We start from the raw sequence: 27,508 nt of genomic DNA, 5'->3' as shown, positions 1-27,508 counted from the left end.
TTACTTTAAAAGTCTTATATAAATGTTATAATGAAGGCAACACATGATGTAAGTGTCTATATTAACTACCGGTATATTAGCCTACTATCAAAATTACTTTAAAAATCTTATATAAGTGTTATAATGAAGGCAACACATGATGTAAGTGTCTATATTAGTTGTATTAGCCTACTATCAAAATGACTTTAAAAGTCTTATATAAGTGTTATAATGAAGGCAACACATGATGTAAGTGTCTATATTAGTTGTATTAGCCTACTATCAAAATGACTTTAAAAGTCTTATATAAGTGTTATAATGAAGACAACACATGATGTAAGTGTCTATATTAGCCTACTATCAAAATGACTTTAAAAGTCTTATATAAGTGTTATAATGAAGGCAACACATGATGTAAGTGTCTATAAAAGCTATATTAGCCTACTATCTAAGTTACTTTAAAAGTCTTATATAAGTGTTATAATGAAGGCAACACCTGATGTAAGTGTCTATATTAGCTGTATTATCCGACTATCAAAATTACTTTAAAAGTCTTATATAAGTGTTATAATGAAGGCAACACATGTAAAGCGACTTTGGGTACTTAGAAAAGCCCTATATAAATCCCAGTTATTATTATTATTATTATTATTATTATTATTATTACTATCAAAATGACTTTAAAAGTCTTATAAGTGTTATAATGAAGGCAACACATGATGTAAGTGTCTATATTAGCTATATTAGCCTACTATCAAAATTACTTTAAAAGTCCTATATAAGTCTTATAATGAAGACAACACATGATGTAAGTGTCTATATTAGCTTACTATCAAAATGACTTTAAAAGTCTTATATAAGTGTTATAATGAAGGCAACACATGATGTGTCTATATTAGTTGTATTAGCCTACTATCAAAATGACTTTAAAAGTCCTATATAAGTCTTATAATGAAGACAACACATGATGTAAGTGTCTATATTAGCCTACTATCAAAATGAATTTAAAAGTCTTATATAAGTGCTATAACGAAGGCAACACATGATGTAAGTGTCTATAAAAGCTATATTAGCCTACTATCTAAGTTACTTTAAAAGTCTTATATAAGTGTTATAATGAAGGCAACACCTGATGTAAGTGTCCATATTAGCTGTATTATTCGACTATCAAAATTACTTTAAAAGTCTTATAAAAGTGTTATAATGAAGGCAACACATGTAAAGCGACTTTGGGTACTTAGAAAAGCCCTATATAAATCCCAGTTATTATTATTATTATTATTATTATTATTATTATTACTATCAAAATGACTTTAAAAGTCTTATAAGTGTTATAATGAAGGCAACACATGATGTAAGTGTCTATATTAGCTATATTAGCCTACTATCAAAATTACTTTAAAAGTCCTATATAAGTCTTATAATGAAGACAACACATGATGTAAGTGTCTATATTAGCTTACTATCAAAATGACTTTAAAAGTCTTATATAAGTGTTATAATGAAGGCAACACATGATGTGTCTATATTAGTTGTATTAGCCTACTATCAAAATGACTTTAAAAGTCCTATATAAGTCTTATAATGAAGACAACACATGATGTAAGTGTCTATATTAGCCTACTATCAAAATGAATTTAAAAGTCTTATATAAGTGCTATAACGAAGGCAACACATGATGTAAGTGTCTATAAAAGCTATATTAGCCTACTATCTAAGTTACTTTAAAAGTCTTATATAAGTGTTATAATGAAGGCAACACCTGATGTAAGTGTCCATATTAGCTGTATTATTCGACTATCAAAATTACTTTAAAAGTCTTATAAAAGTGTTATAATGAAGGCAACACATGTAAAGCGACTTTGGGTACTTAGAAAAGCGCTATATAAATCCCAGTTATTATTATTATTATTATTATTATTATTATTATTACTATCAAAATGACTTTAAAAGTCTTATAAGTGTTATAATGAAGGCAACACCTGATGTAAGTGTCTATATTAGCTGTATTAGCCTACTATCAAAATGACTTTAAAAGTCTTATATAAGTGTTATAATGAAGGCAACGCATGATGTAAGTGTCTGTATTAACTATATTAGCCTACTAACTTTACAAGTCTTATATAAGTGTTATAATGAAGACAACACATGATGTAAGTGTCTATATTAGCTATATTAGCCTGATAATATGCCAGATAATATGTCTGCTAATAGGTGCCATTTGGGGTCCTTATACACAGAGCATAATAATACCGTATGTTGAAGCACAGTACGTCTGACTATGGTAGTCGTAATAGTCCGACAATCCATGAAGCGGTGCGGCTTCGTAGCTTACGAAAGTCGTACTAAAACATTTAGACAGATTTTTGAGCGTTGTGTGTAATTTATATATTCTCAATGGAACATCAAAGTTTTGGTATTGTTAACTGGCATCATCTTGCAGTCCACACTTATCTCTTATGTTTTACTGCCATCTACTGGTCACACTTATTATTACCTCATTTACAAGATAAAATAGCTTTGAGGTCAGTAAGCGCAACCAGAATTATTTCGTACATTAGGCACACCGGTTTATAAGAGGCATTGTCGATTTTTGAGAGGATTTTTAAAATAATTTTTGAGAGGATTTTATAGTTAAAAAAATACAGTGGTATTTGTGAGGTTATTTTTCTACTTATCGCTGTCAACAGCAGAGGTGTTAAAGTCGTTTTCACTGAAGGCCACATCGCAGTTATGTTTGGCCCCAGAGGGCCGCTTCTAACAATGAATACTAATATTACGCAATTTAATGCATTTTATTAGTAGATTTTTTTTAAAGTAAAATGTCAAAAAAATATGGCAAGTTGCAATAATTTCACCTCAAAATTTAGTGAAAATTACTGTAAATGGAAAAACATTACTTCTGTTTTCATGGTAAAAAAAAAAAAAAAAAGGCAGCTCAGTTGCCAGAATTTTACTGTAAAATTTACAATTGTTAGTTTTTTTTACTGTAAATAAAAAAAAACCTGCAATTTTACAGTAAAATTTTGGCACCTGAGCTGCCAGTTTGTTGTTGTTGTTTTTTTTACCGCGAATCAATAACTGTAGATTTTTCGGTGTATTACTGTAAATGCCAAAACGGCACCACAGTTTATCGCAGTAAAAAAAAGTAATGTTTTTTTCATTTAGAGAAAAATGCTGTAAAAACCACAATAAATTTCACAATTTTACCATGAAATCTATTGCTACTTTTACATTTCTGGATAACTTGCTTTGATATCATTATTATTAGTATTTATTTCTTTTTAAAAAATGGTTTGAATTAGAGATGTCCGATAATCTGCCGATATTATCGGCCAATAAATGTGTTAAAATGTAATATCGGAAATTATCGGTATCGTTTTTTTTAAATTATCCGTATCGTTTTTATTTTTATTTTTTTATTTTTTATTAAATCAACATAAAAAACACAAGATACACTTACAATTAGTGCACCAACCCAAAAAACCTTCCTCCTCCATTTACACTCATTCACACTCATTCACACAAAAGGGTTGTTTATTTCTGTTATTAATATTCTGGTTCCTACAATATATATCAATATATGGCTATATAAATAAACATTGATTGATTGATATCAATACAGTCTGCAAGGGATACAGTCCGTAAGCACACATGATTGTGCGTGCTGCTGGTCCACTAATAGTACTAACCTTTAACAGTTAATTTTACTCATTTTCATTAATTACTAGTTTCTATGTAACTGTTTTTATATTGTTGTACTTTCTTTTTTATTCAAGTTGTTTGTTTTTAATTTATTTATCTTATTTTATTTTATTAATTTTTTAGAAAAGTACCTTATCTTCACCATACCTGGTTGTCCAAATTAGGCATAATAATGTGTTAATTCCACGACTGTATATATCGGTTGATATCGGCATCGGTAATTAAAGAGTTGGACAATATCGGAATATCGGATATCGGCAAAAAGCCATTATCGGACATCCCTAGTTTGAATGTTTAATAATATATTTCTGCATGATTAGACAATATTTAAGTTAACTTAATTTGCGATTACATTCATATTTTTTCTCCCAAAATAGAAATAAATAATATATTCAGTAGGAAAAGTTACAGTAGTTTATTGATACATATTATTTCCAGGCATTCGAGGGCCACATAAAATGAAGTGGCGGGCCAGATCTGGCCCCCGGGCCTTGAGTTTGACACCTGTGCTTTACAGGGATCCCAGCCAAGTAAAGAAAAATGGAGGAATTGAAAAATATCAGGGAGCCCTTTTGGGGGTTTAAGCTATTTCACCTGTCAAGACTTGGTCTTGGGTGTGTGCTTTTCCGGGATGCAACGGAAAGTTGGCTCGGGCGAGACGGGAATGAGTGTACATGATTTATTAATACTATCAAAAAAAAAAAAGGAATAAACGAAAAGCGCGCACAAGGGCGGAAGTACAAAACTTGACTATAAACACAAAACTTGCACAAGGGCAGAAACTATAAACAATTAAACAAAACTTGCAAACTATGGCTTGAATAAAGAAAACTTACTTGGCATGGACAAAAAAGGAGCAGCGTGAACATCGACATGAAACAATGGACAGAGCATAAATGTGGTGTGAGGTCGTCAGGCCGAACAACAGAAAATTAATGAACTTAAATACTATGGACATGATTAGTGAAAGCAGGTGCGTGACTCAAAACGTGAAACAGGTGCGTGACGTGACAGGTGAAAACTAATGGTTGCTATGGTGACCAGACAAGGGAGTGAAAAGACAGAAACTAAACAAAACATGACTTAAAACAAAACATGATAATACAGACATGACATCACCATTTTAAAGATGCTCTGGAAGGCATTTCCTACGTAGAAGTTGTGTCAAACGCAAGAAAACGTAGCGCGTGTCCTGTTTAGTATTACTAACACCATAAATAATCCCAGAGTGTAACACAATAATACCAGATTGTGCGATTACATCTATAATTAGTATTGTGTGTTTATATCCTGAAACAAAAATGACACTATTTGTATTATTCACCCACAAAGACTCCTGGCTAGCACTGTTAAAGACCAGGGAATATTATGTCACTTGTGAGTTTGTAGTATCGCCACACCGCCGTCATGATATTTGCTTTGATAGTGTAGTCCTGCAACGGGTCTTTGGTCTCCCATTACCGGGGAAAAGAGGCGGAGAAGAAGTAATTTCCATGTAGGAACATTAGTATGCTAACGGACTTATTGGCTTGTGTGCGCTCTATTTAGGTCGTACACCCAAGGTTTCTTACAAAAATACGTACTAGTATGGTATTTATATTTAGCTACAAGTACTCTCTGATACCTTAGTTGTATTCGTATCGGAACATCCCAATCTTTGATTAAGTGATTCTTTGGTTTCCCACTAGTTGGAGCCGTAGTAACACTACAGTTTGAGAATCACTGGACTAGAAGAATGGCGGTATTCCGCTAAATAGCAGCCATCTGGGATCCCTTTAATACAAAACCCAAAAGTAGTGAAGTTGTCACGTTGTGTAAATGGTAAATAAAAAGAGAATACAATGATTTGCAAATCCTTTTCAACTTATATTCAATTGAATAGACTGCAAAGACAAGATATTTAACGTTCGAACTGGTAAACGTTGTTATTTTTTGCAAATATTAGCTCATTTGGAATTTGATGCCTGCAACACGTTTCAAAAAAGCTGGCACAAGTGGCAAAAGAGACTGTGAAAGTTGAGGAATGCTCATCAAAGACTTATTTGGAACATCCCACAGGTGAAGAGGCTAATTGGCATTGGCGTTGTTAGGCCTATTTTAGGGGGGCTCAAGCCCCCCTAAATAATTTGGTGTTATTTTTTTTATTTTTTTATTTATTTTTTACAAATACATATTCATTATAAAGTGGCCCGAATATGAGTTTAAATAAATAATCATATAACCTGTTATTATTCACTCAGTTTCCCCTCACTTCGTAGCGTAAGGTAGAGAGCCCCTTTAGTGCGTCGGTATCCAATCCATTCCACTTGTTCATATAGAAAATGCCCACATCACTCAAATTCCAGTCCGCATTTTCTCTGCGACCTTGCTTGCGGTCCTGCAGGTGTACGAAGCACAGTATCTTCCTTTACAATGAGTGAAGCTGCACGAAACCTTGTGTGTGCAATTGTAAATAATTCAGTTTTTAAGTTTTGTGTTTCTTGTAGAATCTATATAAAGTAATATACATTAGCCTATTGTTAAAATAATGAAAAAAACATCATTAAATATATTTGTCTTATTGTATTGTTACATTAATAATAATAATAACTGGGATTTATATAGCGCTTTTCTAAGTACCCAAAGTCGCTTTACATGTAGAACCCATCAAACATTCACACCTGGTGGTGGTAAGCTACTTTCATAGCCACAGCTGCCCCTGGGGTAGACTGACGTAATAACTGTTGTATTATTATAGGATGGCTTGTTAAACATTTCATAGGATTTTCAGAGGGAGGAAAAACCAAGACATTTAATATAAAATGTAAAATGAATAAATACATAAAAAGAAAAAGAAAAAAAATGGTTAAAAGCCATCGTCCCGGGGAGCATTTAATTTCGTCCCGTACATTTAAAAAAAAAAAAAATAATAACAATGAATAATTTCTAAGTCTTTGTTGGCCGTTTGTGAAGTTTTGTGCTCGTGCGTAACGTTCGCTCGCATCCTGTGCATCTCCTGGGGGCTAAGCCCCCCCCTGTCCTTAAAAGCTAGTGACGCCCCTGCTAATTGGGAACAGGTGGGTGCCATGATTGGGTATAAAAGCAGCTTCCTTGAAATGCTCAGTCATTCACAAACAAGGATGGGGCCGAGGGTCACCACTTTGTCAACAAATGCCTGAGCAAATTGTTTAGTAACAACATTTCTCAACCAGCTATTGCAAGGAATTTAGGGATTTCACCTTCTACGCTCCGTAATATCATCAAAAGGTTCGGAGAATCTGGAGAAATCACTGCACGTAAGCCATGATATTACGGACCTTCGATCCCTCAGGCGGCACTGCGTCAAAAAGCGACATCAGTGTGTAAAGGATATCACCACATGGGCTCAGGAACACTCCAGAAAACCCACTGTCAGTAACTACAGTTGGTCGCTACATCTGTAAGTGCAAGTTAAAACTCTACTATGCAAAGCCAAAGCCATTTATCAACAACACCCAGAAACGCAGCCGGCTTCGCTGGGCCCGAGCTCATCTAAGATGGACTGATGCAAAGTGTAAAAAGTGTTCTGTGGTCTGACGAGTCCACATTTCACATTGTTTTTGGAAACTGTGGACGTCGTGTCATTCGGACCAAAGAGGAAAAGAACCATCCAGACTGTTATAGGCGCAAAGTGTAAAAGGCCTGCATCTGTGATGGTATGGGGGTGTATTAGTGCCCAAGACATGGGTAACTTACACATCTGTGAAGGCACCATTAATGCTGAAAGGTACATACAGGTTTTGGAGCAACATATGTTGCCATCCAAGCAATGTTATCATGGACACAGTGGTGAAAATGCCAACTTTTTTGCAATGTGTTGCTGCCATTAAATTCTAAGTTAATGATTATTTGCAAAAAAAAAGAATGAAGTTTCTCAGTGTGAACATTAAATAGCTTGTCTTTGAATATAAGTCGAAAAGGATTTGCAAATCATCGTATTCTGTTTTTATTTACCATCTACACAACGTGCCAACTTCACTGCTTTTGGCTTTTGCACATCTGAATTCTTACTTGCGTACGTCGTCTATTTTGAAAGTCAAACACAAATACAAATAGACGGAATAGAAATTGAAAGAGTGAATGAAACCAAATTTCTAGGTATAATGATTGATGATAAATTGAACTGGAAATCTCACGTAAAAAATATACAACATAAAGTAGCAAGAAACACGTCAATAATGAATAAAGCAAAACATGTTCTAGACAAAAAAATCACTTCATATTCTCTACTGCTCACTAGTGTTACCATATCTGAGTTATTGTGCAGAAATATGGGGAAATAACTACAAAAGTACACTTCATTCATTAACGGTGTTACAAAAAAGATCAGTTAGAATAATACATAATGTTGGATATAGAGAACACACAAATCCTTTATTTATTGAATCAAAGATTCTGAAATTCTACGACATAGTGAATTTGCAAACAGCTAAAATTATACACAAAGCAAACTATAACCTGCTACCCAAGAATATACAACAATTCTTCTCAAAAAAAGAGGAGAAATATAATCTTAGGGAGAAATGTAATTTAAAACATTTGTATGCACGTACAACACTTAAGACCTTCAGTATATCAGTATGTGGAATTAAATGATGGAATGGATTAAGCAAAGCAATCAAACAATGTACTAATATGATCCACTTCAAGAAACTCTTCAAACTTAAAGTGTTTACAAAGTACAAAGAAGAAGAACCATGATAAACATTCTGAATTTATTTAACTCATCCATTCTTTCATTCTTTCACTCACAAAATAATCTTACTTATCTCAACATATGAAATGTAACTTACTTCACCAATTATTATTTATTTACTTATTTATTGTGATTACTTATGGAGTATATTGTGAATAAATTGAGAACAGGAAGTGAACAAAAGTTTTAGCAACTGTTATGTAAAAGAAAAGGGGTAGGATTAAATAAGCTCTGCTTCTTCCTACTCCTTTTCGAACATGTTGAAAAGAGAAACTGGAGATTGTGATGTATCATGTTGTATACTTGCATGTTCCAAATAAACTCAAACTCAACTCAACTCATATGTTCAGTGACTAAACCGATCGAGCGGTTCTGATTGGCGTCCGTCACTTTCAGGACCGTGCATTGGCCCCATGAAAGGGAGTCTTTTAGGGCGCGACAAGGACAGTCACGTAGTGTTTAACGTTCTCCTCCCTCTCCAACCAAGCTCACCAGGACCTTTCCAACTCGGACCCGGGCCAGCCTCAGAATGAATGAGGCGGTGAGAAGCCGCCTACGTCCCCCCGTTTGATGTGGCGCACTGAGCTCTCTCTGTTGGACTGGTGACCCCTCGACATGGATAAATTGGGGATTGGTGTTTTGGTCGGCGCATGAAGACGAACAGGGCGCGATGACATCATCAGTCAGATGTTGCAACTCCATTGAGAGGAAACTCGCTCAGCGTCTCATTGGCTCGCCACCGTATTTGGGAGATTTCTGCATAAAGACCATTATTGTTTGTTTGCTGAATCGCTTTAGTTGGGGAGCCGGGGGGGGGGATTTAACCATTATTACCGACCTCGGCGAGAAGAGTGAAAGCCCGTCCCAATCTGACGCCGACACTCGCCAAGACACTGGGCTGTTAATTGGAGCGAGCCTGGCACCATATGGGAGAGATTAGCATGCGATGAGAATGACAAAGATTAGGTCTCCCGGAGACTCGCAGATGATTGAGACAGATTAGCGGCATAGAGCACAGATTGACACGGTACGAGTGCGGAGGTGGCGGCGCCCTCGACCTGCTCGCCTGTGAGTTTACACAACGGATGTCAAGCACCGCCCTGCTGACGGTTAGAGGGACTTGGTCCGCCAAGCAGCCATCGGTTGTTTGAATTTAGTTCTGGATTTGTTTCTGGTAATGGGAAGGGAGCGGGGGTGGGTACCGTTCACATTTGAACCGATATAGTATTAGGGCTGCAGCTAACGATTATTTTTCTATCGATTAATCTATAGATTATTTTTCCGATTAATCGGTTAATCTATAGATTATTTTTTCGATTAATCTATAGATTATTTTTCCTTTTACCGATTATTTTTTTTATTTAAAATGAAGAGGAAAAAATAAATGTAGGCCAGTTTTTTTCAAAAGGCATGGCTTTTATTTACAAAAAAAAAAGTATGGCCACTCAGTCAACATTGACAACAACATGACAAAATATTCTGTAACAATGTAAACATTTAAAACTTTTAACATTTAACAAAATTAAAAGTAGCTTATTTGCTTTTTAATGTGCAAATATAAAAGTAAACTTAATATTCTGGAATAGTATAAGCATTTAAAAAGTAAAAGTATTGCTTATTTTGCTTTAAAATGTGCAAAAATAAAGATGAACATCCAATACAAAAAAGTGCAAAACGGAAATATTCTGTAACAAGTGTAAACATTTCAACAAAAGTAAAAGTATTGCTTATTTGCTAAAATGTGCAAAAATAAAGCTAAACATCCAATACAAAAAAATGTACAGTGTAAACATTTCAACAAAAGTAAAAGTATTGCTTATTTTGCTTAATAACACAACAATGATAGTATGATTAAAGTGAAAGTTAATTGTTGGTTTGTACATAGTATATGTAACTGTTAATGTTGTAAAAGGTATTTGCACAACTAATTAACGTTAGCGTTTGTGACACGTCTTGTGCCGTGGGGTTCTTTCAGGACCGACAGACTGAACGCCAGACGGCTTTGCCAGGTTTACAATCTTTTAATTTTACACAAAGTCTTTTCTCTTCCAACTCTTTTCTCTTTCTTTCCTCGCTTTTCAGCTCCTCTTCCTCGCTCGCTCGTCGTCCCCTGTCTCTTGCGGCGTCGCTCCCGGCGCGCCCCGCCTCGCCGCTCGCTCGCCGTCGCCGCCTCTCCATAGCGTTAAAGAGGAGCGCGTCTTTGTAAACACTGAACAGGCACGCCAAACGCGCCTCTCAGAGCAAACGGTGCTTTAGTTTATGAATTTACAACGCAGATACAAATGACACATTCATGTTTTTGTGTAATGATGACAACGTATACGCACGCGGACGATTGACTTGTTGATGGTGATGGCAAGAACGCTGTCGGGGGTTTTCTTTTCAAATGTTCGTTCATAGCCGTTGTGCTGCTATGATAGGCCATTTCCGCTCGACACAGTGTGCATACAACAACATTATTAGGCCGTTTATTGAAATACTCCGACACTTTTGACGACTTTTGGCGTGCTTTTTTCCCCTCGCTCGCATCGTCTGCTTTGCGGTCCGCCATGACAGTAGTGTGACGTAAATATGCGACGCGCCGACGCACAAAAACGGCGTCGACGTATTTACGTAACCGATGACGTCGACTACGTCGACGCGTTGTTTCAGCCTTATATAGTATCCTGGTACCTGGGAATCGATACCTGGACTCAACGGTACCAATCTTTGCTGCTTTTCTGTGTGTTGCAATAATTATTAAAGGGGAACATTATCACCAGACCTATGTAAGCGTCAATATATACCTTGATGTTGCAGAAAAAAGACCATATATTTTTTTAACCGATTTCCGAACTCTAAATGGGTGAATTTTGGCGAATTAAACGCCTTTCTATTATTCGCTCTCGGAGCGATGACGTCACAACGTGATGTCACATCGGGAAGCAATCTGCCATTTTCTCAAACACATTACAAACACCGAGTCAAATCAGCTCTGTTATTTTCCGTTTTTTCGACTGTTTTCCGTACCTTGGAGACATCATGCCTCGTCGGTGTGTTGTCGGAGGGTGTAACAACACGAACAGGGACGGATTCAAGTTGCACCAGTGGCCCAAAGATGCGAAAGTGGCAAGAAATTGGACGTTTGTTCCGCACACTTTACCGACGAAAGTTATGCTACGACAGAGATGGCAAGAATGTGTGGATATCCTGCGACACTCAAAGCAGATGCATTTCCAACGATAAAGTCAAAGAAATCTGCCGCCAGACCCCCATTGAATCTGCCGGAGTGTGTGGGCAATTCAGGGACAAAGGACCTCGGTAGCACGGCAAGCAATGGCGGCAGTTTGTTCCCGCAGACGAGCGAGCTAAACCCCCTGGATGTCTTGGCTCACACCGTCCCTTATGCCACCGAAGATGATCAAGAGAAGAATATCGACCCTAGCTTCCCTGGCCTGCTGACATGAGGGTATGTCTACAGAATATATTAATTGATGAAAATTGGGCTGTCTGCATCCTCAAAGTGCATGTTGTTGCCAAATGTATTTCATATGCTGTAAACCTAGTTCATAGTTGTTAGTTTCCTTTAATGCCAAACAAACACATACCAATCGTTGGTTAGAAGGCGATCGCCGAATTCGTCCTCGCTGGCTGTCGTGTCGTTTTCGTCGGTTTCGCTTGCATACGGTTCAAACCGATATGGCTCAATAGCTTCAGTTTCTTCTTCAATTTCGTTTTCGCTACCTGCCTCCACACTACAACCATCTGTTTCAATACATTCGTAATCTGTTGAATCGCTTAAGCCGCTGAAATCCGAGTCTGAATCCGAGCTAATGTCGCTATAGCTTGCTGTTCTATGCGCCATGTTTGTTTGTGTTGGCATCACTATGTGACGTCACAGGAAAATGGACGGGTGTATATAACGATGGTTAAAATCAGGCACTTTGAAGCTTTTTTTAGGGATATTGCGTGATGGGTAAAAGTTTGAAAAAAACTTTGAAAAATAAAATAAGCCACTGGGAACTGATTTTTAATGGTTTTATCCCTTCTGAAATTGTGATAATGTTCCCCTTTAATTGAAAATAATAATTTGCTGATTAGAGCTGCGTTTCCATGACATTTTTTAGCAAAATAAAAGCCATTTTTCTAAAAATTTCGATAAAGTACATTTGCGACTTGTAGGTGTTTTCATGAAGTGATGTTTTGCGTCATGAGCCGTAAAATCTTGTCCCGCGAGACTCCACTTTGAAGAAGATATTGCTGCCACTGCTCCATGACATCAATATAAGACGAAGGCAGCGGGTGATCGCTCAAAGGCAACGTCCTCTTGGCCCCCTGGACATTGTTCGGGCATGTGGGTCTCGCCGAACCAGCGGGTTGGCCTCGATTGCGGGGAAGCATACTTGCCAACCCTCCCGGATTTTCCGGGAGACTCCCGAAATTCAGCGCCTCTCCCGAAAACCTCCCGGGACAAATTTTCTCCCGAAAATCTCCCGAAATTCAGGCGGAGCTGGAGGCCACGCCCCCTCCAGCTCCATGCGGACCTGAGTGACGTGTTGACAGCCTGTTCACACGTCCACTTTCCCACAATATAAACAGCTCATGATCAAGGGCGAGTTCTTGGTTTCTTATGTGGGTTTATTGTTAGGCAGTTTCATTAACGTCCTCCCAGCGTGGTAACAACACACAACAACAGCAGTCAAGTTTTCGTCTACCTTAAAGCAGTTTGTCTGCCGTAAACAGCAATGTTGTGACACTTTTAAACAGGACAATACTGCCATCTACTGTACATGCATATGTGACCCACCCATAATGTGTCACATTTTTGTGTTGATTTATTTATTTTATTTTGTGGTTTGAATTCGTTTTTGGAGCTGTCATTACACATTTATCAGTATTCACATTGGTCAGTAGGGGGCAGTAGGGCGTTTCTTCCCAATTGAATGCTATCACCTGCAGACCGGAAGTGTCTTGTCATTCTGATGAGAGCGACCAGTCTGTGAACAATTGAAACGTCCTGTGTGCTTTTTCCTCCTGTATAACAGGTTAGTTTTGGTGAATCAACTCACTGAATAATATCCATGTGATCTTTATAAGTTTAAGTACACATTCTGATGGTGGAGCCTAACTCTAAAGTGTTTGTGAGTTGTAGTTTGTATTTGTGAATGAATCCAGTGCACAGCTGCAGTAATCAATACAAAAAGTCGACGTGAGTGCGCAATGTTTATATAGGAACTTCTGATCCTAATTCAGACTTCCAAATTAGAGCTCCCGTTTTCTTATTGATTTTATAATGTATATTTGTATAATGTGTGTGTTCTGAAATAGTGACAGAGAATAGAACAAGGATGGACTATTCAACCCTTAACTCAACAATGAGTAGATGAGTCTTTATGTGTGTGTATATGTGTAAATAAATGAACACTGAAATTCAAGTATTTATTTTATTTATATATATATATATATATATATATATATATATATATACATATATATGTAATAAAAAAAAAATATATATATATAGCTAGAATTCACTGAAAGTCAAGTATTTCTTATATATATATATATCTTAACCACGCCCCCAACCACGCCCCCCGCACCACCCCCGACCCCCACCTCCCGAAATCGGAGGTCTCAAGGTTGGCAGGTATGAGGGGAAGGGACCCGCGAGACGGCCTCGCTCCCCCCCTCCCGGCCGGTCCATTGGAGAGTTACGGCCCCCTTGACATTGTTCGGGCATGTGGGTCTCTCCGAGCCTGCAAGTACAGTATGTCTCTAATGCAGGGAAGGGACCTGCAAGACTGCCTGGTGCGGCGGTGCCACCTCTCTCCACCCCAGTCGGCCGATTGGAGTTTTATGTCCCCCTTAATTGTTCGGGCATGTGGGTCTCTCCAAGCCAGCGGGTCGACCTCTGTTGCGTGGAAGGGACCCGCGGAATGACCCTGTGCGGCAGTGCCACCTCGCTCATCCTAGGCCGGCCGATTGGAGTTTTACTGCCCCTTTGAAATTGTTCGGGCAAGTGGGTCGGCCTCTATGGCAGGGAAGGGACCCGCGAGACGGCCCGGTTCGGCGGTGCCACCTCTCTCCACCCCAGTCGGCCAATTGGAGATTTATGTCCCCCTTAACTGTACAGGAATGTGAGTCTCCCCGAGCCTGCGGGTCGGCCTCTATTGCTGGGAAGGAACCTGCGAGACGGTCCGGTAAGGAAATACCACCTCTCTCCACCCCGGCCGGCCGATTGGAGATTTGCTGCCCCCTTAACTGTTTGGGCATATGGGTCTCTCCGAGCCAGCGAGTCTGCCTCTATTGCAGGGAATGGACTTGCGAGACGGCCCGGTAGGGTGATGCCACTTCGGTTCCCCCCCAGCTGGCTGATTGGAGATTCCCTGCCCCCTTGACAATGTTCGGGCATGTGGGTCTTTCAGAGCCTTTGAGTCGGCCTCTATTGCGAGGAAGGGACCCACGAGATGGCCCGGTGGGGCGATGCCGCCTCACTCGTACCCCTGCCGGCCGATTGGAGATTTACTGCCCTCTTGAAATTGTTCGGGCAAGTGGGTCTTTCCGAGCCTGCGGGTCGACCTCTATTGTGGGGAAGGGACCTGCGAGACGGCCCGGTGGGGCAGTGCCGCCTTGCTTGCCCCCGGATGGCCGATCGGAAGCGAGACCAAGTCTGACCTAGTTATCCCGCATTACCGCCCCGCCGGTTCGGTGTTTAGTTGACCTCTATGCAAAACAATTGTTTCCATCCTGCTTTTTTCGAAACATTTCAATATTGAAATGTCTCAAAAAACACCTCATGATATCGCAAAAATGTCTTAGTGATATTTGAAAGTTTTTCCGAAATGTGGGTGTTTCCATTACCATTTTCTTATTGCAATATTTAGGTTCTGAACATTTCTAGGGGTAATGAAAACACAGCGACTGATAACTGCTGTTCAGTTGTTATATCTTGTTTTATTACTTTTTTATTGATTTGAAGGTATGACATTAGGTTGCAATTAAGTCCAAAACGTGATATGGCAGTAGTGTAGAATTTATGGTGTTTTTTAATTTTTTGTTGCTCCTGAAAAGTGTTAATACTGTAAGTATTGTACTCATTTTGCACCAGCTGTTTTATCGAAAGTGCATCTTCGCTGTAGTTTTTATTAAAGGGGAACATTATCACCAGACCTATGTAAGCGTCAATATATACCTTGATGTTGCAGAAAAAAGACCATATATTTTTTTAACCGATTTCCGAACTCTAAATGGGTGAATTTTGGCCAATTAAACACCTTTCTATTATTCGCTCTCGGAGGGATGACGTCACAACGGGAAGCAATCCGCCATTTGCTCAAACACATTACAAACACCGAGTCAAATCAGCTCTGTTATTTTCCGTTTTTTCGACTGTTTTCCGTACCTTGGAGACATCATGCCTCGTCGGTGTGTTGTCGGAGGGTGTAACAACACCAACAGGGACGGATTCAAGTTGCACCAGTGGCCCAAAGATGCGAAAGTGGCAAGAAATTGGACGTTTGTTCCGTGCACTTTACCGACGAAAGCTATACTACGACAGAGATGGCAAGAATGTGTGGATATCCTGCGACACTCAAAGCAGATGCATTTCCAACTGGACTGGACAGATCAGCTTTCAGGAAAAGAGAGCGGATGAGGGTATGTCTACAGAATATATTAATTGATGAAAACTGGGCTGTCTGCACTCTCAAAGTGCATGTTGTTGCCAAATGAATTTCATATGCTGTAAACCTAGTTCATAGTTGTTAGTTTCCTTTAATGCCAAACAAACACATACCAATCGTTGGTTAGAAGGCGATCGCCGAATTCGTCCTCGCTTTCTCCCGTGTCGCTGGCTGTCGTGTCGTTTTCCTCGGTTTCGCTTGCATACGGTTCAAACCGATATGGCTCAATAGCTTCAGTTTCTTCTTCAATTTCGTTTTCGCTACCTGCCTCCACACTACAACCATCCGTTTCAATACATGCGTAATCTGTTGAATCGCTTAAGCCGCTGAAATCCGAGTCTGAATCCAAGCTAATGTCGCTATAGCTTGCTGTTCTATGCGCCATGTTTGTTTGTGTTGGCATCACTGTGTGACGTCACAGGAAAATGGACGGGTGTATATAACGATGGTTAAAATCAGGCACTTTGAAGCTTTTTTTTAGGGATATTGCGTGATGGGTAAAATTTTGAAAAAAACTTCGAAAAATAAAATAAGCCACTGGGAACTGATTTTTAATGGTTTTAACCTTTCTGAAATTGTGATAATGTTCCCCTTTAACAAATTTGGAGGTGTTGAAATATAAAAGGGCTCATGCTAATCTTTAGCATGTCAATAGCAAAGCCAATGCACATTAGCATTAAGCTAGCACATTTTTAGGAAAAGTGTAGCTTTACATTACCTACGTCTGAGTGTTTTCTGAGTCAATTTCTTTGTTGGCATTGGAAATCGCTAAATTACCTCGAGTTAGTTTGTCGGAGTCTGCTCTCAGTGCTCCCAGTCCCTTGTTGATAGTATTACAATTTTGAAAATGATCCAAGGTACACTCATTAAAGATAAAAAAAGAAAACTTTTATCAGCGATTAATCACGAGTTAACTACGGACAAAATGTAAATAAACGGGATTAAAGACTTGAATCGTTTGACAGCCCGAACTATATGTTAACTTATTAGACCAAATATGGTCAGACAAAGACGTTTCAAACAGGGGTCTTTACCTCTTTTGACATCAGGGCCCAACTTTTCCACTACACAGGGGCCCACTCAAATATTAACACTGAATTAGTAATCTTATTTGAATCATATTCAATAATTACATCCGACTTACTTACAATTGTCAGATGATATGAAAGCATGTGTTAATCACAACAAAAACATGTCACACTTAAACCTTAGGCTTAGGTCAGGCTGATTAGAAAAATAAGTACTAACAAAATATACTGCATCAGAAGGGACTCGTAAATAGATGTATACAAATAAATTCACATACAAATATGTTGCGCTAAATGTAATAAATTATATTCATAATAAATATGTTTCCTAACTCAACTTATATAGCAAATAAAAATCCAGCTTCACCAACCACATTAGTCATCATTTCTGCGCTTAAGTAACTTCTCTATGACTTTAGCTTAGTTGGTTTGATATTGAGAGCTTGGTTCGCATTGCCGGCAGTAAGTCGGACCCGTTTCCAGTGAGAGTTGGACTCCGCCAAGGCTGCCCTTTGTCACCGATAACTTTTATGGACAGAATTTCTAGGCGCAGTCAGGGCGTTGAGGGAATCTGGTTTGGTGGCTGCAGGATTAGGTCTCTGCTATTTGCAGATGATGTGGTCCTGATGGCTTCATCTGGCCAGGATCTTCAGCTCTCACTGGGTCGGTTGGCAGCCGAGTGTGGAGCGACTGGGATGGGTATCAGCACCTCCAAGTCCGAGTCCATGGTTCTCGCCCGGAAAAGGGTGGAGTGCCATCTCCGGGTTGGGGAGGAGATCTTGCCCCAAGTTGAGGAGTTCAAGTACCTCGGAGTCTTGTTCACGAGTGAGGGAAGAGTGGATCGTGAGATCGACAGGCGGATCGGTGCGGCGTCTTCAGTAATGCAGACGCTGTATCGATCCGTTGTGGTGAAGAAGGAGCTGAGCAGGAAGGCAAAGCTCTCAATTTACCGGTCGATCTACGTTCCCATCCTCACCTATGGTCATGAGCTTTGGGTCATGACCGAAAGGACAAGATCACGGCCGAAATGAGTTTCCTCCGCCGGGTGGTGAGGCTCTCCCTTAGCGATAGGGTGAGAAGCTCTGCCATCCGGGAGGAGCTCAAAGTAAAGCCGCTGCTTCTCCACATGGAGAGGAGCCAGATGAGGTGGATCGGGCATCTGGTCAGGATGCCAACCGAACGCCTCCCAGGGAGGTGTTTCGGGCAGGTCCGACCGGGAGGAGGCCACGGGGAAGACCAAGGACACGTTGGGAAGACTTTGTCTCCCGGCTGGCCTGGGAAAGCCTCGGGATCCCCCGGGAGGAGCTGGACGATGTGGCTGGCGAGAGGGAAGTCTGGGCTTCCCTGCTTAAGCTGCTGCCCCCGCGATCCGACCTCGGATAAGCGGAAGAAGATGGATGGATGGATGGATGGTTTGATATTGTCATTACTGCCACAAGTGGTGGAAAAGTGTATTACAACTGAGTACGGCTGCGGCAACAACGGACCACAGGTATGTTTTTTGGCCCTCCAGGAGGTGTGGTTGTGCGTTTCCGCGTCTCCCGCTAATTATGTGCCGCCTGACAACTCTTTCTTGTCCTCTTTGGAAGCGCTCTCGGTTAGCTCAGATGACTCTCGCCCGCCCCGCTCGTCGTTCTGTGTGTGTCCGTTTTCCTGCGGCTGTGTGCCAAATTGGGCCGGTGCCAGTCGTGATGCGTTCACATGCATCCGCGCTCCTCTGACCCGCTCAGTCCACATGGACCTGAGTGGCAGCAGAACGCCAGAGTGGATTAACATGGTTTTGGAACCCAACACAGACCCTGGGGATAATGACCATTATTACTATCATTGAAACTACAAGTCCAGGCAGGATATGCTAACTGAAAGTCTTATGAAGATCTGGTTTTAGAATGACTTGTTTTTATTGAGGGCCACATCGCAACTATGGCTGCCCTCAGAGGGCCATTTACATGATTTAAAGGACTACATGGAAGACCACCTTAAATGACATTGCAGTCCAATTTAAATAATGTGGCAGGCCACATTGAATGATGTGCCAGACCATATTGAATGACGTGGCAGGCCATGTAAATGAATGAGACTTACCAAATAAAATGTGTTGGGCCACATTAAATGGTGTGGCTGACGACATTCAATGATGTGGTAGGCAGGACACTTTGAATAACGTGACAGGCCACATTAATTAAGGGCCAGACCACATTAATTAAGTGCCAGACCACATTAATTAAGTGCCAGATCGTATTGAATGACGTAGTAGGCCAAATTTAATAACGTGACGGGCCACATTTAAATTATGTTCCAGACAATACTGAATGATGTGGCAGTCTGTGTGAAATAATGTGGCAGTCCAGACTGAATAACGTGACTGGCCACGGTCAATTATGTTACAGGCCATTTTAAATTATGTGGCGGACGACATTAAGTGACACGGCAAGCCACATTAAATAATGTGACGGGCCACTTTGTATGGCCATGTTAATTATGTGCCGGAACCGTATTGTATGACGTCGCAGGCCACTTTGAATAATGTGACGGGACACCTTAAATCATGTGGCAGACCGTGTTGAATGACATGGCAGGCCAACTTAAAACGTGGCATGCCACACTAAAGGATGTTGCAGACAACATTGGATGAGGTAGCAGACCCCATTGAATAAAGTGATGGGCCACAACAAATTATGTTGCAGGCCACAATAAGTTATGTGGCGGACTACATTGAGTGACATGGCAGGCCAATTTAAATGATACGGTGGGCCACTTTGAATGAGGTTGCAGGCCATATTTAGTATGTGCCAGATCGTATTGAATGATGATGCCGGCTAATTTGAATAATGTGACGGGCCACTTTAAATCAGGAGCCAGACCTTATTGAATGATGTGGCAGGCTATTTTAAATATTGTGGCAGGCCACATAAATGATGTTTCAGACAACATTGGATGATGTGGCAGACCACATTCAATAACATGATGGGCCATGATAAATTATGTTGTAGACCACATTAAATGAAGTGGCGGACCACAATGAGTGACACAGCAGGCCACATTATGGCGGGCCACTTTGAATGATGTGGCAGGCCATATTAAGTATTGAATGATGTCGCAGGCCACTTGAATAATGTGACGAGCCAAATTAAATCAGGTGCCAGACCGTATTGAATGACGTGACAAACCATCTTAAATATTGTGGCAGGCCAACCTAAATGATTTTGCAGACAACATTGGATGATGTGGCAGACCACATTGAATACCGTGATGGGCCGTGATAAATTATGTTGCAGGCCAATTAAATTATGTGGCGGACCACATAGAGTGACACGGCAAGTCACTTTGAAAATATGTGGCAGGCTGCATTAAGTATGTGCAAGACCGAATTGAATGATGTCGCAGGCCACATTGAATAATGTGATGGGCCACTTTAAATCATGTGCCAGACCGTATTGAATGACGTGGCAGGCCATTTTAAATAATGTGGTAGCCCACTCTAAATGATGTTGCAGACAACATTGGATGATGTGGCAGATCACATTGAATAACATGATGGGCCACAATAAATGTTGCAGGCCATTTAAATTATGTGGCGGACCACATTGAGTGACACGGCAAGCCATTTTGAATGAAGTGACAGGTTACATTAAGTATGTGCAAGACCGAATTGAATGATGTCGTAGGCCACATTGAATAATGTGATGGGCCACTTTAAATCATGTGCCAGACCGTATTGAATGATGTGGCAGGTTATTTTAAATAATGTGGCAGGCCACACTAAATGATGTTGCAGACAACATTGGATGACGTGGCAGACCACAATGAATAACACGATGGGCCACAATAAATGTTGCAGGCCAATTAAATTATGTGGTGGACCACATTGAGTGACACGGCAAGCCACTTTGAATGAAGTGGCAGGTTACATTAAGTATGTGCAAGACCGAATTGAATGATGTCGCAGGCCACATTGAATAATGTGATGGGCCACCTTTAATCATGTGCCAGACCGTATTGAATGATGTGGCAGGCCATTTTAAATAATGTGGCAGGCCACTCTAAATGATGTTGCAGACAACATTGGATGACGTGGCAAACCACATTGAATAACATAATAGCATAACATAACATAATAACCCCTCCCCTAGGGGGGGGGGGGGGGGGGGGGGGGTTACCCACACATGCGGTCCTCTCCAAGGTTTCTCATAATCATTCACATTGACGTCCCACTGGGGTGAGTTTTTCCTTGCCCTTATGTGGGCTCTGTACCAAGGATGTCGTTGTGGCTTGTGCAGCCCTTTGAGACACTTGTGATTTAGGGCTATATAAATAAACATTGATTGATTGATTGAATAATATGATGGGCCACAATAAATGTTGCAGGCCAATTAAATTATGTGGCGGACCACATTGAGTGACACTGCAAGCCACATTGAATGATGTGGCAGGTTACATTAAGTATGTGCAAGACCGAATTGAATGATGTCGCAGGCCACATTGAATCATTTGATGGGCCACTTTAAATCATGTGCCAGATCGTATTGAATGACGTGGCAGGCCATTTAAAAACATTTGGTAGGCCACTCTAAATAATGTGGCAGACAACATTGGGCCACAATAAATTATGTTGCGGGCCACGTTAACCGAAATGGTAGACCACGTTAAATTATGTTGCATACCAAATGCAACATGCGTACCCACATTAAATAATGTGGCGGGTCAGATCTGGCCCCCGGGCCTTAAATTTGAGACTTGTACTTGATATGATTTGTCAATGTGGTTACTTTAGAACAGGGAGTTCCAACAGGGTGGTATAGTCAAAAAGCAAGAGGACACACACAGGTGCCATTTTGAAATGTGGCTTTTGTAAACGAGGCAGAGTTTTACACATCAGTGACAACACGCTTCATTTTTAGTCGTTACTTGTTCATATAATTTTACTTTTCTTGTTTCGTTTTTTTTATCATAGTGCGGGTGTGATGCCACTAAAAAGGAGAGCTGCGGGCCGCACTTTGGACACCCCTCACTAAGTCTCCACAACATTTGAAGTTGTGTTGCTGTTGTTCCGCTTCTTTGCTATGGGAAGACCTTTTTGAAAAGAGATGACGACTCACCAATCCTCAAGACCTGCTGCCAACTGAGCCAGAACTCTGCTATCAAGGAGAGCAGAGACAGTAACAGTCCTTTCCTCTTTGCCATGGTCCTCCCCCGGGGGTCCTCAAGTACATGGATATCACTTTTCCTGACCCAAATAACTCATGCTGACATCTTGCCGGTCCTCGTATCACTGACGACCACAACAAACTGGCCCCCGGCGCGCATCCTTGGCTCACGTCTCATGATGGGTGGGGGGGAAAGAAACACCAGTTGTTCTTTCGCTGCAATTAAAAAAAAACAAAAATACTTTAAAATCCTTCATGCGTCAAACAGATTGTTGTGTTCCATTGTCCCATCACGATAGCATCTTTTTCCCGGTGCACAGTTGAATTGAGGGATGCAACTGAAGGAGGAGGAGGAGGAGGACCACCAGGACGCTCCAGCTGCCAAGTCAGCATTGCCAGGAAACACCGTTTCCTGTTATGCATGTCAAAATAAACCTACCATAAGCAAACGCCTTCACTAAGAACGAAACGCGTGCTGACTCTGTGAGGTTGTAGTCATGAATTGTCTCCGCTATTTATTGTAAGGCTATAATCGGTATTATTATCATATGACGGACTTTAACAGAAAACTAACACTTTCCCGGAAGTATGAGCTCTTACTCTGAAAAGCACGTTTCCGTCGCCGGTGCCGTGTATTGTCGCCTCCCGTGCAGGCGCCCAATTCAGGGCACAGGCGAGCCGCTGATCCGCAAACATGGATACGTCGTGAAGATTAACTTCAAATCTGCCAGTGTGGTCGACCTCGACAACGTCTTTGCTTCGGTACACCGAGGAATGATGATTAAAATCTCTGCCTTGCGGTCCGTGACGCGAACGCAAATCTAATCTTCAAACTGCTCGCAGCCTTGAAGATTAACTGTCTCGAACTGCAGATTCGACAGAGTCTCAAAGTCAAATGTTATTCCTGTTCATTTCCACTTAATTTCCCCCTTTAGAAACAGAGTGGAATGAAGACATATGTTGCATATAGAGTTTTGAATATTATGTAGGCGTTAGTTAATATAGTCCCCAGGAAAGTGGCCATTTTGGAAATGAGTTTATTTACTTTTGGCGAAAGTGCACATGGAGACATTTTTGTGCTGACATGTTTGCGTTTATGCAACAGGAAGTCAAGCAAATTGGAGACTTTCTATCACCTGTTGGGGGTTTCTAGAAGACTTCTCCTCTTTACAATCTCCAATGTGTCATTTGCTGACATCTAACGGTGAGTAAAAGCATTACTTTAAAGATGTAGTAAACTAGGCTGACCATATTGTGAAATACCAAAAAGAGGACACATATATGCGTGCCAAGGCTGGGACTAGGTGAACATTTGCCAATGATACTCCAACTTGCTTTATAAATAATATATTTATTTAAATAAAGCATTTTTTTATTCTCTTTTGACAGCAGTGTTGGCGCTAGGAATTTTCAAAATGGGGTCCATCAAGTCCTAAAAATGGGGTCCAGAGGTGGGTAGTAACGCGCTACATTTACTCCGTTACATCTACTTGAGTAACTTTTGGGATAAATTGTACTTCTAAGAGTAGTTTTAATGCAACATACTTTTACTTTTACTTGAGTATATTTATAGAGAAGAAACGCTACTTTTACTCCGCTACTTTTATCTACATTCAGCTCGCTACTCGCTACTAATTTTTATCGATCTGTTAATGCACGCTTTGTTTGTTTTGGTACCTCAATAGTGCCTGCGTTTCAACAAATACAGTCACTGGTGACGTTCACTACGTTCCACCAATCAGATGCAGTCACTGGTGACGTTGGACCAATCAAACAGAGCCAGGTGGTCACATGACCGGACTTAAACAAGTTGAAAAACGTATTCGGGTGTTACCATTTAGTGGTCAATTGTACGGAATATGTACTGTACTGTGCAATCTACTAATAAAAGTTTCAATCAATCAATCAATCAATCAAAAGCGTGAAGGATTTTTTCAACCGTACATCCCGTCAAAAGCCTAAAGACTGACTGCACAGTTCCTGTCTTCACAATAAAAGTGCCGCTCCATCGCGCCTGCGCTTTCAAAATAAGAGTCTCCGAAAGCCAGCGCAAACAAGCTAGCAAGCTACGGAATTTGCCGCCAATGTATTTCTTGTAAAGTGTCTTAAAACGAATATGGAAGCTGGACAAATAAGATGCCAAAAACCAACCACTTTCATGTGGTATTAGACAAAAGGAGGAACTTTTTTTCTCCTCCATTTGAAAACATGGACGTTACCAGCACTACTGTCTGATTACAATCAATGCAAGTCATCAGAATCAGGTAATACACCAACTTATATTCTAGTCTTCATGAAAGAAAGGAATCTATATGTGTTAAACATGCATGTATATTCATTAAAACACCTTTAACATGTAAACAAAAACGGCAAAATAAATAAATACAAATTATATACTGTATATATCAATGTATGTATATATATATATGTGTATATATTTATATATATGTGTGTGTATATATATATATATATATATATATATATATGTGTGTGTGTGTATATATATATATACACACACATATATATATATATATATATATATATATATATGTATATATATATATATATATATATATGTATATATATATGTATATATGTGTGTGTGTATATGTTACTCATCAGTTACTCAGTACTTGAGTAGTTTTTTCACAACATACTTTTTACTTTTACTCAAGTAAATATTTGGGTGACTACTCCTTACTTTTACTTGAGTAATAAATCTCTAAAGTAACAGTACTCTTACTTGAGTACAATTTCTGGCTACTCTACCCACCTCTGATGGGGTCCCACAGTAAATTTTTGGGGTCCCACTTTTTTGTAAGCGTTTTGAAAACAAATGACAAACGTATGCATTATCATGTTGTATCTCACATTCTATATTGTGTTTTGGAAAAAGGTTGTCATAAACGTTACTTCATTCATTAAAAAAGATAATACAAAAGAAAACAAATGTGTATACATACGTAAATGTATTCAGTTATAAACATTAATTCACTTTCTTCTTTCCTTCATGGATTTAAACTTTACCGCTGCTGGTAGTTTTTTCTATATTTTTATTTAATAAGTTGTAGGTGTATTTATTTCAGTATAAAAGTGTAAAAAGTGTTTTGCTTGGGTCATGAAATGGTGTTAATGGTGTGCCAGGGCATACATACATTTTGTATTTAACACTTAAATCTCTGGAGTCTACATCAACTTCACATCTATTCCTCATTTCAAAATGTTTTAGTTTTTTTATGTTGTTTTTTTATGTTTGTTTTCCGCCCTTTTTTGTCAAACAAAACTATGTTTTTTTATGGCAAACACACAAAATATGCAAAATCTTCCACTAAAAATATTTTTCAAAGTGGAATATTTGATGTGAAGTAATGGTAACCTTGGATAGGTCAATAATTCATAATAACATTGATTTTGATTCAATATTATGTTTTGAGCAATAACAGTTTGAAAGAAAAAAAAACAGCTTTGTTTTATTAGTCAACATTGCAACTTTTTCTAAATTACATTTAACCTTTAAGCTTTTTTATTTCACATTTGTTATGTTTTTGTTTATTTTAATAATATTTTTAGAATGTGCCGTGGGCCTTTAAAACATTAGCTGTGGGCCACAAATGGTAAAAAATAAATAATAATAATCTGCGTCCTTTCTGATTTTAAAGCGTTAAAAAGACACAAAAAGTGCGTTAACGCCAACACTGGTTGACATGACAGTATAACAAAATAAGTCACACTTATATTCTGTAACATTCACAGTTTTGGAAAAAAGTGCAGAGGTAGAAATATTCAAAATAACCTCTTGTATATAATCTAAACATAAATAATGCCTCAAAACAAGTTAATTAAATTTAAACAAAAAACAGCAGACAAGCTCTCGCCCTGCACAGCTGTTTTGTGCTTTTTAGTGTCGATATGGGCTTGTAGATCGTTGGCCCCTTTATTTGCCACAGATATATACGTTCCTGCTTTGCACACAGTACATTCTGCTTTCCATGTGTCACGGCCAGGACGAAAACACAGATACTTTTCCTGCAAATCATTCGTGAAGTGGCATTTACGTTTCAGCTTCTCTCTTGTGTTCTGTCTGTCTCTCCACTGTCTGCTCTCTGTCTCTGCCCCCCCCCTCGCGAATGTTGCTGCGTGCGCAAACCTTCACAATTTAACCCCTTCTTAACTTTGGACGTACATTGAAAATACACGCAACCCGAACTCAAAATACCGGACATTTGAGGCATTTAAGAAACCCCGCCCGCAAAAGAGGACAAGTCCGGGGAAAAGAGGTCGTATGGTCAGTCTAAGTAAACACTGGCTTGTTTCAAAATGTTTTTAAACCACACACCTAATTGTGATGGGATTCACGGCTCTTTAAAGGGAGCCGGATCTCGGAGGAGCCGTTCAAAAGACTGGCTCGTTATTAGGATGTAGATCAGAATAATTCCATTTTCACAAACATTAAAACGTTTGAAAAATGATTCCGAAATATTGGCTAAAATGTTGTTTTTAGTTGTTTTCATTGTAAATATTCCATAATATAGTCTACTGCTCACTAGTTTGGATTTCCCCCTCACCTAAAAAAAATGTGCAGCATTGTAACAAAAAAGAAAATAAGTAATAATTAAGTGTAAATAAGTAAAAATAAAATGTATTAATGCATACGCAAAATATGAATAAAACATTTAACAACAGTGGGACATAATAAAAATGGGTGTACACAACTGTACTACCATACCTGGTGTGTGTACGTTTGAACTACCACCCTTTAGAACAGACCTGGGCAAATTAAGGCCCGGGGGCCACATGCGGCCCGTTAAGCTTTTCAATCTGGCCCGCCGGACAATCCCAAATAATTTTTTCAAATCTTTAAGATGGAAACTAGCTGCCATTATGATGTGCAGTGATGTTTTCTAAAGACCGTAAGTCTTGAACTATACAAAGTATTTAAATGGTTGGAATCAGTGCTTATGGATGATATACTAGTTACTATGGTAATCTAATTAGTTACTATGGTAATCTAATTAGTTACTAGGGCTGCGAATCTATGGGTGTCCCACGATTAGATTTAATATCGATTCTTGGGGTCACGATTCAATTCAAAATCGTTTTTTTTCGATTCAACGCGATTCTCGATTCAAAAAGGATATTTTCCCGATTCAAAAGGATTCTCTATTCATTCAATACATAGGATTTCAGCAGGATCTACCCCAGTCTGCTGACATGCAAGCAGAGTAGTAGATTTTTGTAAAAAGCTGTTATAATTGTAAAGGACAATGTTTTATC

General features: G+C 39.5%; 2 protein-coding genes across 5 annotated transcripts in view; one reads left to right on the top strand and one right to left on the bottom strand.

Annotated features, from left to right (window-relative positions):
• The window catches only part of LOC133614407 (glutamate receptor ionotropic, kainate 1), a 72,885-nt gene extending 49,787 nt beyond the window's left edge, over window positions 1-23,098 (bottom strand). Inside the window, exons 1-2 of one of the 2 annotated variants that reach the window (XM_061972337.1) lie at window positions 22,835-23,098; window positions 22,187-22,450 (exon numbers count right to left, since the gene is read on the bottom strand). In XM_061972337.1, coding sequence (XP_061828321.1) covers window positions 22,187-22,271 — 85 coding nt within the window. In that variant the 5' untranslated portion in view covers window positions 22,272-22,450; window positions 22,835-23,098. Of the gene's footprint in view, window positions 1-22,186; window positions 22,568-22,834 lie in introns of those variants that run through there. The other variant, XM_061972338.2, reaches the window with a different exon arrangement.
• Window positions 22,872-27,508, top strand: part of cntn5 (contactin 5) — a 101,531-nt gene continuing 96,894 nt past the window's right edge. For all 3 annotated transcript variants that reach the window (XM_061972336.2, XM_061972333.2, XM_061972334.2), the window contains exons 1-2: window positions 22,872-22,996; window positions 23,340-23,438. The gene's annotated coding sequence lies outside the window, so the exon portion shown is untranslated. The remainder of the gene's footprint in view (window positions 22,997-23,339; window positions 23,439-27,508) is intronic.

The sequence above is a fragment of the Nerophis lumbriciformis genome, linkage group LG17, assembly GCF_033978685.3.
Source record: "Nerophis lumbriciformis linkage group LG17, RoL_Nlum_v2.1, whole genome shotgun sequence".
NCBI lineage: Eukaryota > Metazoa > Chordata > Actinopteri > Syngnathiformes > Syngnathidae > Nerophis > Nerophis lumbriciformis.
This window is presented reverse-complemented; position numbering and strand designations above follow the sequence as displayed.